This window comes from Gobio gobio, assembly GCF_949357685.1.
Source record: "Gobio gobio genome assembly, chromosome: 15".
NCBI classification, from domain to species: Eukaryota; Metazoa; Chordata; class Actinopteri; order Cypriniformes; family Gobionidae; genus Gobio; species Gobio gobio.
Window position 1 is genome coordinate 52,635,471 of NC_137108.1, and position 14,466 is coordinate 52,649,936.

The 14,466-nt window shown below is 38.2% G+C and overlaps 1 protein-coding gene across 2 annotated transcripts in view; it reads left to right on the top strand.

The window, feature by feature from the left end:
• The first annotated feature begins 341 nt into the window (after positions 1-341).
• Positions 342-14,466, top strand: part of rad21a (RAD21 cohesin complex component a) — a 31,315-nt gene continuing 17,190 nt past the window's right edge. Inside the window, exons 1-5 of one of the 2 annotated variants that reach the window (XM_079836413.1) lie at positions 342-492; positions 2,083-2,269; positions 2,417-2,546; positions 7,923-8,022; positions 12,085-12,191. In XM_079836413.1, coding sequence (XP_079692539.1) covers positions 2,126-2,269; positions 2,417-2,546; positions 7,923-8,022; positions 12,085-12,191 — 481 coding nt within the window. In that variant the 5' untranslated portion in view covers positions 342-492; positions 2,083-2,125. The remainder of the gene's footprint in view (positions 493-2,082; positions 2,270-2,416; positions 2,547-7,922; positions 8,023-12,084; positions 12,192-14,466) is intronic. The other variant, XM_079836414.1, reaches the window with a different exon arrangement.

The window sequence follows — 14,466 nt, forward strand, 5'->3', positions numbered from 1 at the left end:
CGGCCAGCGGTGGCACGGTGCGGATGGGTCGCGCCATCAACTAGGCTTTATCGTTATTATCGCGGGAAGGCAAATTCTTATCGTGGGGAGAATTTTTACCGGTATATCGCAAACGATAAGATATCGCCCATCCCTACTCTACACACACACACTGAGCTGTAGACTCGACTTCCTGTAGTTCTGCTCATTGTTCGTTTAGTAACGCAACACCGCCCTCTACCAACCGCACCGCGCGCCGCCATTGGGCTCCGCGACAGCCACGTCCCGTCAATCACCAGCCAAGCCCCTCCCACCGGCAGCTTCCTCCGCCAGCGCTTCCTGTCAATCACTGACCAAGCGCCGCCCACCGCCAAAATTTTGACTGTAAACATCCCGCCGAGAGCGCGCGCCATCTTTGTCGGATTCAATGAGAGGAAACGCTTGCTAACTTCTCTCCGCAGGAGGGGGGAGAAAAGCCTGGCCGCGATCGACACGGATACCACATTTTGAATGGTACGTTCTGGAAAATGTGTATTATTGTGGATCAATGTGCCTGTGGAGATTAATACACGAGGAGGAGGACGAAATTTGACGCTTGCGCGCCGTTGCTAATCAACAGTTGGCTAATGCTAATGGCTAACGATAGCTTGGAAAAATAACTTTGCGGTCGTTTTTAAAATCTAATTATATTTCCTTTGCGACTTCTAGTCGTTATATGTGACCGGTAAAAATCAGTTGTATCATGTGTAGTTTATAAGATATATATGTGTTGTTTATTTAGCAGCCGAGTAGCACAACTTGCTAATCAACAACTTAGCCAAACGCTTGTGTGGAGATCAACGCAACTGTTTTGCATCATCAAATTAATTTTTTTTCTATATTTGTGTGTGTATTAGCCCTATTTTGAAAGATTAACGTTGGATTATGGGGTGTTTTGCAGTCGTGTGATTGTGTTTTACCGCGTTTTCTGCATGTTTTAATGTTGCAGTAAAGGCGGGCAATGCTATATGCATGATCAATCTCACTTAAGAACCCAGACTAAGTGAGCAAATCTAAAGATGTAATTTGATTGGCTGGTTTATAGATGAATCTGCATGTGTATTGTGTCTCAAACCCCTTTAGATAGCAATTGCATGACTTTATTGTAGTTTAACATTGATTGGATGTTCGTGTGTGTGTGTGTGTGTATTGTGTCTCAAAGCCCTTTAGATAGCAATTGCATGACTTTATTGTAGTTTAACATTGATTGGATGCTCGTGTGTGTGTGTGTGTGTGTGTGTGTGTTGTGTCTCAAACCCCTTTAGATAGCAATTGCATGACTTTATTGTAGTTTAACATTGATTGGATGCTCGTGTGTGTGTGTGTGTTGTGTCTCAAACCCCTTTAGATAGCAATTGCATGACTTTATTGTAGTTTAACATTGATTGGATGCTCGTGTGTGTGTGTGTATTGTGTCTCAAACCCCTTTAGATAGCAATTGCATGACTTTATTGTAGTTTAACATTGATTGGATGTTCGTGTGTGTGTGTGTATTGTGTCTCAAAGCCCTTTAGATAGCAATTGCATGACTTTATTGTAGTTTAACATTGATTGGATGCTCTTGTGTGTGTGTGTATTGTGTCTCAAACCCCTTTAGATATCAATTGCATGACTTTATTGTAGTTTAACATTGATTGGATGCTCGTGTGTGTGTGTATTGTGTCTCAAACCCCTTTAGATAGCAATTGCATGACTTTATTGTAGTTTAACATTGATTGGATGCTCGTGTGTGTGTGTGTATTGTGTCTCAAACCCCTTTAGATATCAATTGCATGACTTTATTGTAGTTTAACATTGATTGGATGCTCGTGTGTGTGTGTATTGTGTCTCAAACCCCTTTAGATAGCAATTGCATGACTTTATTGTAGTTTAACATTGATTGGATGCTCGTGTGTGTGTGTATTGTGTCTCAAACCCCTTTAGATAGCAATTGCATGACTTTGTTGTAGTTTAACATTGATTGGATGCTCGTGTGTGTGTGTATTGTGTCTCAAACCCCTTTAGATAGCAATTGCATGACTTTATTGTAGTCCCACATTGATTGGATGCTCTTGTGTCCCTCAGGTGTAGCAGAAAGGTCTCAGAGCGCTGACCAGACACCAGGGCAATGTTTTACGCCCACTTCGTCCTCAGTAAACGTGGGCCGCTGGCCAAGATCTGGCTGGCGGCCCATTGGGACAAAAAGCTGACCAAAGCGCACGTCTTTGAATGCAATCTGGAGAGCAGCGTGGAGAGCATCATCTCGCCAAAGGTGCGTTTGCTTGCCTGCTTTTGAATAGTGTGTGTGTGTTCTTTATAAATAAATAATGCTTTTATTATTTTAAGGTGTTCTTGTGTGTGTGTGTGTGTGTGTGTTCGGTGTTCATGCATATGGTAATTGTGTTGCTCTAATACACAGGTGAAAATGGCTCTGCGCACATCTGGCCATCTTCTCCTGGGCGTGGTGAGGATCTACCACAGAAAAGCCAAATATCTTCTGGCTGACTGTAATGAAGCGTTCATCAAGATCAAAATGGCCTTCCGCCCAGGTATTGAATCTAAACGGCCGCTGTAGTGAAATCACGTCAGGGCTCCAGACTGAGACTAAATGGTGGCATTTTGCGGCCTTTTTTCCCGTTGGTGCGACTGAATTTGGTTGGACTGATAAGAGCTGCCATTTCTGTTACATATGAGAAACATCGGACGGCAAACCAAAGGCGAACAGAACCATGTTACTCGTTTGAGCTGTGCTGCGCGGACCATTTATCAGCGAACACCAGTGTTAATTAACGACCTTTTTTCACTGACGAGAACGAGACGAAAACTAAATAAAAACTAGTGTTGGGTTACAAAAACTAACGTAAATCATTTTCGTTCACACACCCCCAATCCAGCTCCAGAGCGGCTCAATCAATAACACACACTTATGACAGACTATTGATTATGAACTAATGCTGATGAATAATGACTTTATGATGTTTATATAGTAATATGTTTTAGACGGTTGTAATGACGCATATTTGATCTCCTCATCTGAACTTGAATGAGCTCCTGCAACTGCAATAGAGGCGCAGACATTTCAAAATAAGAGTCCTGGTGTATTTCCAGCTTGTTTATCATTAAAAGTCACGCATTATATATTCGTTTCTGCTCACACAATAAACTGTATTTAATTTAATTCCCATTTAATTCACAGTCAGGAGGAAAGACCAGTATTTGACACATATTTAATAAAGTATCAGGGTTATAATAGTTCACTAAAACCATTAAAGAAAATCTTCATTACTTGAAGTTAAATGAATGTTAACTATTAAAAAAATAAACAAACTTATTTGAGGCTTTAGCTTAACCTGCTATGGCCTACAGACTAAAACACAAATACAAAGTTATAAAAACTATAGAGATGTTTTTAAAAAAATAAACAAAAAAGTGAATTGAGCTCTTTCGTGTATTTTTAATGTCAAAAACAAAATGATCAGTTCAAGTGTCAGTCGGTTATGTGACGCTTAAATGCTTAATGTATTACAATTGAACTAAACTCATTAGATTTTAGGAGACTAAAACTAAAAACAATTCAGGTGACTAAAATATGACTAAAACTAAATGGCATTTTAGCCAAAAGACTATGACTAAAACTAAATCAAAATTTGCTGTCCAAATGAACACTGGCTCGGAGGAATAATAGACATCGCAGCGCGAGCTCACACACGGCCGATCTCGATCACGCCACACCATTACTAAACAGCGCTGGAGATCCAGTGAGGACGCGCTTGAGTTCACCTCAGCATTAAAGGGTTAGTTCAGCCAAAACTGTAAATTGTGTCATTAATGACTGAGCCTCATGTGGTTGGACACCCGTCAGACCTCCGTTCATCTTCAGACACAAATGAAGATATTTTAGTGTAAATCTGATGCTCTGAAAGGCCTCCATTGGCTCAACTTTACACTCTCAAGACCCTTAAAAGACACTAAAGACTAAAGTTACAAAGTCTATCTCACTACAGCGGCTCTACAATAACTTTATGAAGAAGAGAATAGTTTTTGTGCGCAAAAAAACCCTAAATAACGACTTATATAGTGATGACGATTTCAAAACACGGCACCATGAAGCTTCAAAGCGTTATGAATCAGTGAGTCGATTCATGATTCGGATCGCGTGTCAAACTGCTGAAATTTGGCGATTCAAACCGCTGAATCGACTCACTGATTCATAACGCTCTGAACCGCTGAATCGACTCACTGATTCATAACGCTCTGAACCGCTGAATCGACTCACTGATTCATAACGCTTCGAAGCTTCATGAGGCCGTGTTTTGAAATCGTCATCACTATATTAGTCGTTATTTAGGGGTTTTTTGCGCACAAAAACTATTCTCGTCTCTTCATAAAGTTATTGTAGAGCCGCTGTAGTGAGATGGACTTTGTAACTTTAGTCTTTAGTGTCTTTTAAAGAGCACCTATCATGGCATTTAAAATGTTCCAAATATTGTTTTAGAAGTCCCCAACAACAGTTTTGCATGCATGCAATGACAAAAAAGACTTTAGTTTTCTTATAATATGCATTTATTTTTACCTGTTTTGACAGCGATTCTCAAATGATTCCTTTAGTGATTCACTTTTCAAAACCCCGCCTTTACGTGACGCTAATCTGCGCTGATTGGTCCGATGACCCAGTCAGTTGTGATTGGTTTAGTCTGTGCAGATATTTTCGGAAACGGAACGCCCATCAAAGTCTTATAGTGACAGTAATTTGTTAATATGTGTCAGGAGTTATGAATATGAAAACCGCGTCGGTACTGTTTGATTGTAATATGAGCCTCAGCTGATCTCATTCATAAAAAAACTCCTATTCTCCTCACGAAGACTCGCGACAAATCAACATCCCTCAGGGCTTTTAGTTCAAAAGTGTGCAGATGAGGAGACATATTGATAGATTCTCATATGTCTGTGTCAAATTTCTAAACAGAGGAGTATTTTTTATTCAATACTTCCTCAAAATGGGCAGAAATAGCCTAATCATGAGCGATTGAGTCTCTTATGTGTTGTTTTCAATTCATACTGGCAGCCGGAGGGCGCTCTGTGTCCATGTAGTCCATATATGGTACAGACAGACGAAGAAGAACCATGTGCCATAATAGAAGTCCATAATAAAAGCTTCCTGAGATCGCGAAACATACATTTGACGACTAATAAACACACAATCGCGACGATGTATGGTTTGTCTTCAAGCCACTTAGTCTTCAAATGCTCATCCTTGGGCAGATGAAAAAAGTTTGCTTTTGAGTGGCACTTCAGAACACAGCGTCTCGTGGCCATGATGTTTTCTAGTTTTCACTGGCGTCTCGTGGCCATGATGTTTTCTAGTTTTCACTGGCGTCTTGGAGCGCAATAAGTGGGCGTATCGTATTCAAATAACTTGACAAGTTGACGTCATCTAGTCAGAGAAAAAGCTTCGGTCTTCTAACGATTCTTAAAAATGACTCCGAGTCGACTCTTACTTTTGAAAGAAAATAACTATATATACGGTGCACTGTCATATTTCAAGCTATCACTGGATGTTTTTGTTCACTTAGATCTATGTTACACACTACATGAAAGGTAAATTTCAAAATTCCATGATAGGTGCTCTTTAAGGGTCTTGAGAGTGTAAAGTTGAGCCAATGGAGGCCTTTCAGAGCATCAGATTTACACTAAAATATCTTCATTTGTGTCTGAAGATGAACGGAGGTCTGACGGGTGTCCAACCACATGAGGCTCAGTCATTAATCACACAATTTACATTTTTGGGTGAACTAACCCTTTAATAGCATCGCTACTGCGAGACCTAGAGGAAGAGTTCGGTGCAGAATCCTCTGTTATAAACCACAGATCTCAGATCAGAGCTGATGCGGAGACCAGGAGAAACATCTCAAACATTCATTTCAGTCCACAAATCATAATCACTCACCATGGATTTAATGTAGAAACACCCCATGGTATTGTGGAAGAAATAGTCAAATTACATTTTAACATTATTCATCTCAGGGTTCAACCTTTTGAGAGTGAAATTCAAGCACTTTTCAAGCGTTTCACACTTTTTCCAGCACTTCAAAGCTCTAAATATTATCCAATTGTAATATTATTTTAAGTGCGATGGTTTGTAAAACTAAAACAGGGCTTGACATTAAGCTTGTTCAAGTGCTAAAAGTAAATCTGTCATTCACTTTTCCGAGTAAACCATTTTTTTTTTGTGTGTGTTTTGTAATAAAATGTATTCTGTTCAATCAGCTTTGACATATTTAAATCTGCATATTTGTGATATTTTTACCTTTTATAAAGGGCATTTTCCCCCTAATCTTATTAAATATAGGCTATGCTTCAGCTTTCGTTTTATATTCTTAAATTTGATCAATAAATTAAATTAGAATAAGACACTATAGGGCTGTTACCAATCAAATTAAATAATTTACACAAAAAAATTACAATCGCGTTAAATAATGTTATGAGATTGTTTTAAATGTTTTTTGAATATACAAATAAGAAAAGTTGGAAAGAATGTTTTAACATGAAACTAAACCACCAGTAGGTGGCAGAACGAGCGTGTCATTGAGTCGATTCGTTCAAAACGGTTGATTCATTCAAGAACGAGGGAGTCGTTTACGAATAGGCCATTGAATCTTTGATTCAACCGATTCATTCAAACACTGAATCATTCACTAACACACACTGTTGCTATGAGATGCTGTGATCTTTGTTTGGAACTATTTTTGCTGCTGAAATTGAACAAAAACACTCAATATTGCATCTAAAATGTAAGTGACTCAATGTTAATAATTGTTTATGGAACTGTCATATGAAATAAGTGTCATTTTCAGTCGTTAGGTTAATCAGGAAAACAGCACTCTTGGTAATGTGACGCAACTGTATCATATATTATAAATATAAATAAACTCCACATTTCTACGGCAGTGTGTTAACTGAGCTTCTCTGTGTGACCGGCGCACATTTGTTTCGATTTCTCCTCAAGAGGCATCAACAGCGAAACGTTATAGTTACCATCAGTTTATTATATATTATCCACTATTGATCGCCATTTACACTAATGAATGCAGAATCATTCTTGCATTTTGGTGATTCCCTAGTTATTTTTTGTTATTGACGTTTTATCTTGTCTGGTCGGGCAAGTAAAATTCTCTTTCACTTGCCCCTTCAAAAAATCCACTCATCCCGGACAAGTGTTAATGTCGAGCCCTGTAAAAGTTTAAAGGTGCTGGGCACTTTATGGTAAAACCACTATAACCAGTAGGTGGCGGCATAGGAGCACTAATTTGACTTATTAGACATTTCCACTCCTTAATATATGGAAAAAAGTAGGAAGTCACAAAGTCTCATGAAAAACTAAAACTTTTCTTCAAATTGTGACTGGATTACACAGAAAAACAAGTAAAGAGTGCTCCTTTTAGTTCAGTGTGATCCTATAGAAGAACAATAGTACATTTAATTAATAAAAGTGGAATATTACAATTTTCCTTATAAAAAGGTTTTTGCACATTACTGTTGTTCATAAAAGTTTATTTTTTCTATATATCAATTCAAGCTCAGCGCTTCACTGTTAAAGTTCCAATAAACAAACATGTACTGTTATTAGTAACTGCACTTCTTAACAAAACAATAGTAATTTTATGATTAAATTAACCTTATAGCGCTGGTGCCACTGCTCTCAGATGTTAGTCTGGAGCCCTGAATTATTAAAGTGTTTATTAGTAATACAGTGGACATTAGTAGATTTGTTTAGCATGTTGATTTACGGTGTGCGGCGCTACATTTTCTGGTTGTGCCCCTAAAATTCTCAGTTGTGGGCCACTGTGCTCCTGGTGGAAGTTAGTCTGGAGCCCTGCACGTGTGTTTAATGGAGTGTGTGTGTGTGTGTGTGTGTGTGTCTCCAGGTGTCGTTGATCTGCCGGAAGACAACCGTGAGGCTGCCTACAACGCCATCACTTTACCAGAGGAGTTCCACGACTTCGACCAGCCTCTTCCTGACCTGGAGTAAGTCTTTAGTTTTTACACATTTATACATATTTAGGGCTGGGTATCAAGTTCCATACTTTTTAGGTACCAACCGAATTGCGTCGATACTATCGAGTAGCGAAACACGGCTTGTCGTTCGGGACTAAATTTCGAATCCCGTCAACGTGAATAAGCAATGAACTCACTGAAGTGCAGAAAACATGTTGTTAAAGGGTTAGTTCACCCAAAACTGTAAATTGTGTGATTAATGACTGAGCCTCATGTGGTTGGACACACGTCAGACCTCCGTTCATCTTCAGACACAAATGAAGATATTTTAGTGTAAATCTGATGCTCTGAAAGGCCTCCATTGGCTCAACTTTACACTCTCAAGACCCTTAAAAGACACTAAAGTAGAGCTGCAACTAACGATTATTTTTTCTGTCGACTAATCTAACGATTATTTTTTCGATTAGTCGACTAATCTAACGATTATTTTTCCGGATTAATCTTATGATTCTTTTTTACTGATTATTGTACTTCAAAGAGGGTAGTGAATTTGTATATTATTTTAACATGAAATCAATGAATGATGACAATATTAATTGTATTTCAGGAAGGGTAGTGTACATAGTAGGCTATGCCATTTTATAAAGAAATATATGAACACAAGAAGCTTTTTAAACATAATATATAATGATACTATTCATCATAAAATGTATACAGAGTAGGCCTAATTAGGAAAAGTTGTTTACTATAGTAGTTGAGTATGATTTACTTATTGATTTGTGTCAATAGTAAACGAAAATGCACTTGTATTTATCTGCAAAAGGTTCACATACAGGAGCTTTCAGCATAGTTTTAATATAGTATAACTAGTCGTCTATTTTGAAGATACATGTGCATAAACAACGACTAAAGCTGCCAGAAGTTTTAGCCCAAACTTCAAAGACACATTTAAATGATTAAAGCTAGAGGCATATCTTAACTTTAATGTTACTTTAATCATGCAAACTACCTAATATACAGCATGTTATTATGCATATGTGTTTGGGACAGAGCGGAACCAGGTCGCATTAACAGCAGATATATGCAGCCCATAATAAATAAAAGCACGAGACGTACTGGGGTCGGAGAAGAACCCCGGAAAATGTGACCGTCTGTTGCAATACACACGCCACGGTTCAGCTGCGCGAGAGAACACTGGCAGCAGGGTTGCCAGGTTTACACAACAAAACCCACCCATTCGTTACTCAAAACTAGTCCAAAACGAGCCCAATCGCGTTTCGGGGAACTTCTCTGGTAAACATCGCGTTCGGGGGGTTAAATATGTGTGTTTTTTTGCAGGGCTGCCGGCTAAAATTCTCATTCCCGGGGCTAAATATCACATAATTAGGATCGCTTCAACCCGCGGACATGAGACACAGCCCTCGGCAACAGTGTAGAAGTAGCCCAATACCGCGGAAAAAAACGGGACTTGGCAACACTGACTGGCAGTGTGAAAGCTCCCGCTCTCCACGCGCACAGCACCTGCTCTGCCACCGCGCGCAATGTGAAACCGGCATTACAGAGCGAACAAAGCACAGTTTTATTCGGCTTCTGTTTAAAGTACTCCCACACTTTTGAATGTCGCGGTCTGGCTTTATATGATAAATGATCATTTTCACTATGCCCGGGAGCAGAAGCTGCCATTATTCTAGATCTTCTGTTCCATTCTAGAACGTAAATAATGTGCCGCCGACGCGTCGACGCATTTCACGCACGTCGTTGCAGCCCTACACTAAAGACTAAAGTTACAAAGTCCATCTCACTACAGCGGCTCTACAATAACTTTATGAATCGGCGAGAATAGTTTTTGTGCGCAAAAAAACCCTAAATAACGACTTACATAGTGATGATGATTTCAAAACACGGCCTCATGAAGCTTTGAAGCGTTATGAATCAGTGAGTCGATTCAGCAGTTTGAATCGCCAAATTTCGGCAGTTTGACACTCGATCCGCATCATCAATCGACTCACTGATTCGTAACGCTTCGAAGCTTCATGATGCCTTGTTTTGAAATCGTCATCTCTATGTAAGTCGTTATATAGGGTTTTTTTGCGCACAAAAACTATTCTCGCCGATTCATAAAGTTTTTGCCTAACCACTGCGCGGTTTTTCTTCGATGCTCAGAATGCATTGCAAACACAGGAAGTTGCGCTGTTTTGCCACAAGAAACCAGTTTTTAGAGCAGCGAAGAAGTAATGAAACCGTGTTAGCAGTAGGCTATTTCCGCTGTTTACTGGCTGTTTAGCAGTATTTCGACTCTGTGTGGATGGCGCGCACACACACACGCGCGCGACACTCGCCCGCCGCTGTCTTTATAATCTCTGCCGTGTGTCTCTATCAAGCGGCAAACTCCCCCAGTTTCTCTACGTCCATATTCACAGTCTATGGTCACTATATGAGGACACGAACGCATAAACTGTCACTTCATAAGAATTTACCGTTTCCCATTTGGGAAAACTGTCATATAAGGAACACAGACACTGAAATCTCTTCAAGGCAACCCGTCAAAATAAAAGTTTGGTTTAAAACATTTTAAATTGACAGAATATATTAGGCTACTGCTGTACAGTAGATTTAGCTACGTCTCTATGTAATAATAATACGTCTCTACTAATAATAATAATGCCTAGATGGTTGCTTATTTTTCACTTTTGCGGTAAAGAGATTTTTCTGATTAATATAAATATTTGTTTATATTCCTACATTTATTTGTTGCACTGCTTTTTATACAGTTATGTTGTACAACTAAAATACCTTTTTCAGTTTGCAGTGTTAATTTGTGGCTGCATTTGAAGTTCTTTTTCGCTTAAGAAAAATAAATAATATTACTGTCAAATGCATGTCAGATAGTAGTTCACTGTATGTTTTTGTTCATGTTTTATTAAGGGATAAGTCTAAAGCACACCACCAAATAATTCTAGCAATTCATACAGGGCTAGTTGTATATACAGCTGTATACAGATACACACCCAGGTATCGGAATCGGTATCGGGAAGGGAAAAAGAGTATCGGAACATCTCTACTTCCAGTCTCATACTGAACTATATTCTGAAGGCTTTTCCCGAGGGATTTGTTGATATATCATTCCTATCCTGAGTTATAGGTCCTTTAACTCCAAAACACATGCCGGAAATTGATTTAAGGCTATTGTCAGTATTTTCTAATTTACTAAAGCACATAATCCGATACCCAGAATCCCCTCTGTTAAAGCCCCTCTCATCTAATATGGCAACAAATACAACCAAGAATTTTAAACATGGTCCTTTCCAATTTCCAGATTTCGTTTTTGGAAATGTATGCAAATGAGCGTGTATATAAGGCCTCATTTGCATATTAAAACATTAATTTACACAAAACTTGTAATTTATTTTCTTATGTTTATGCCAGTAATAAACGTTTCACAGTGATATCTTGTAATAATAAAAAAAAAATCCGATTCACCTTAAGGCTCTTATATTTTGGGGATGGGAAAACATAACTGCGACACTGCCTAATGTGATTATTAATCTTCATAAGTCTGTGATGTCATTAATAAATGTGAGCGCTTCACGTCTCATAGCCTGAAGGTGGCGCTGTTGGTGTTTACTGTACGGTTTATACTGTAATATGTTGTGTATGAATGCATATTTTATCTCCTCGTCTGAATCTGAATGAGCATTAATAAAACAGACATTTCATAATAAGAGTCCTGGTGTATTTCAGGCTCATTTATTAAATAAGTCACGCCGTGTGTCCGATTTACACCCGGTTATTATTTGTTTACACAAACGGTTTTTAATTTACAGTAAACTCTTGTAGCTTAGTTTGTATTATTTTATATATATATATATAAGCAGAAATGGTTAGTTGCGCTCCTAAAGTTTCTAAATGCACTACTAAATGTTTCATCTTAAAAGCACAGGTGCACCTTGGGGAAAAAAGTAGGCGTCAATCCCAGTGTACGGGTCGTTTTCAGTGTGATTGTGATGATGTTATAAAGCTACACATCAATCCTGGATGAGTTTTTAAGTTCTGCTTCTGTGATTAAACTGAGTTTTTGTGTTTGTTTCTCAGCGATATCGATGTAGCGCAGCAGTTCACCCTGAACCAGAGTCGTGTTGAGGAGATCACCATGAGGGAGGAAGTAGGAAACATCAGCCTCATGACCGACAATGACTTCGGTAAACTCGCAAGCTGTTCATATTTACACTAGAGTCGCGAGGTCCGTGTACGTAATGCTCGTAATCAGTCTTGGAGAAAGTTACTTTGAAAAGTAATGCATTACAATATTGCGTTACTCCCTTAAAAAGTAACTAATTGAGTTACTTAGTTACTTTTTAAGGAGAGTAATGCGTTACAATATTGCGTTACTCCCTTAAAAAGTAACTAATTGACTTACTTAGTTACTTTTTAAGAAAAGTAATGCGTTACAATATTGCGTTACTCCCTTAAAAAGTAACTAATTGAGTTACTTTTTAAGGAAAGTAATGCGTTACAATATTGCGTTACTCCCTTAAAAAGTAACTAATTGAGTTACCTAGTTACTTTTTGAGAAAAGTAATGCGTTACAATATTGCGTTACTCCCTTAAAAAGTAACTAATTGAGTTACCTAGTTACTTTTTAAGAAAAGTAATGCGTTACAATATTGCGTTACTCCCTTAAAAAGTAACTAATTGACTTTCTTAGTTACTGTTTAAGAAAAGTAATGCGTTACAATTAGGCATGTGCCGGTATCAAATTTTCATGTTGCGATTAATTGCTGAAGCTTTTATCACGGTATACGGTATTATCACGATATTGAAATAAGTTGCAAAAAAAGTGTTGTCATACTATAACAGGTTAAATCACTTTCTTATAACAAAAGAACCAAACATTTAAATACAATAAAGCAATACACAAAAATGTATAAAGTAAACAAATATTTAAAACAGATTAAAGTGCAAAAGAATTATAAAGAACAATAGGTATGCTGAAATGTACATTTAACTAAGATTAATACATGCTTTAGAAGTATTTTTCATTGTCAGTTTGTTAATGAAGGAACTAATGTTAAATACTGGAGCCTTGCAGGGCTCCAGAGTGCGACTAAATGGTCGCATTTTGCGACTAAAATTTGAGAGTGTGCGACTGAATTTTACATCCAGTCGCACATGTGCGACCAGTAAATTTGCCTGCTGTCGGTACTGGAGAAATTAAGAAAATACACTTACTAATTATAATTGATAGACGTTATGTCTGGCAAATTCTATCTTTGCCAGCCGTTTCTATATGAGATAATATTAAACCATTTGTCCGTGATGCATTTTTGCCATTCGCAATCCAGAAGAGAGAGAAAGCGAGCGAGCTACAGCGAACACAACACCACAGTCAGCTTAATGAGGGACGATGGCCAAGAACTAAACAAAAGTTTAGTCTGCTTAAACTTTAGGTATGTGCCGTGCTATTAATCTAATTTTATTTTCGATTTTGGCTTCCAAAAATTATAAAAAGATGATATGAGGTAAAACTATTCCTATAGCCGTGTTCCGTCGAGCGCGACATCCTTCCCTTCACAGCTGAGCTGTCATTTCTCCCTAAACCTGTGATTGTTGTAAACTGCAGTCTCTACTGTTGCTAAACTGCGGGATGTGTTTGATAATAAAGAGCTATTAAATGCACAATAATCCGCGCAAGAGACGCTGTTTCCAACTTCAAGGCGGCTTATGTGTGTGCTGCGAAATGGACCGACTTGCAATTAATATTTTAGGCTTCGTGTGCGCGTCTAAACCATCAAACAAACAACAAATAGCCGGTGTCAAAATGACCGGATTGGAGAGTAGTTATTTTAACAGTTTATATCTTAAATGGGCGTAAATAGTTTGGAGAAATAGGAGAATATGATATTATTAGTTCTACATTCGATCGGTCTTAAAGGGGCAGCGTCTAATAAACCTGCTGACGATTGAGCCATTAATTTGAATCGAACAAAAGGCAAATAGAAAATGTTGCTGTCAGAGAATGAATGTGCACTTCAGCGCATCTCCTCATTCCGCCATGTGCTCGGCTCATGCACGGTCTATTTACATCAGTGCGCGTTCCTCTTTGACGTGTTTTTCATTTTAAACGGTTGATGGGTAAAGTATTCTTAAAATTCATTCAAAAAATCTGAATAATTCGTAATAAATAATTATTCACGGTATTTTGAAGTGCCCACGATAACAATATTGTGCATGTTCATTATTGCGGTATATCGTATTACCGTTTACCGGCACATGTCTAGTTACAATATTGCGTTACTCCCTTAAAAAGTAACTAATTGAGTTACTTAGTTACTTTTTAAGAAAAGTAATGCGTTACATTACTTTTGCGTTACTTTTTCTCACCTGGGCTGGGCTTGTTTTTGTTTATAACAAAAAAGTTATATTTTTGTGCAACGGTAAAGACCTTTTCATACCAAAATGTAAATAATAAGCCCC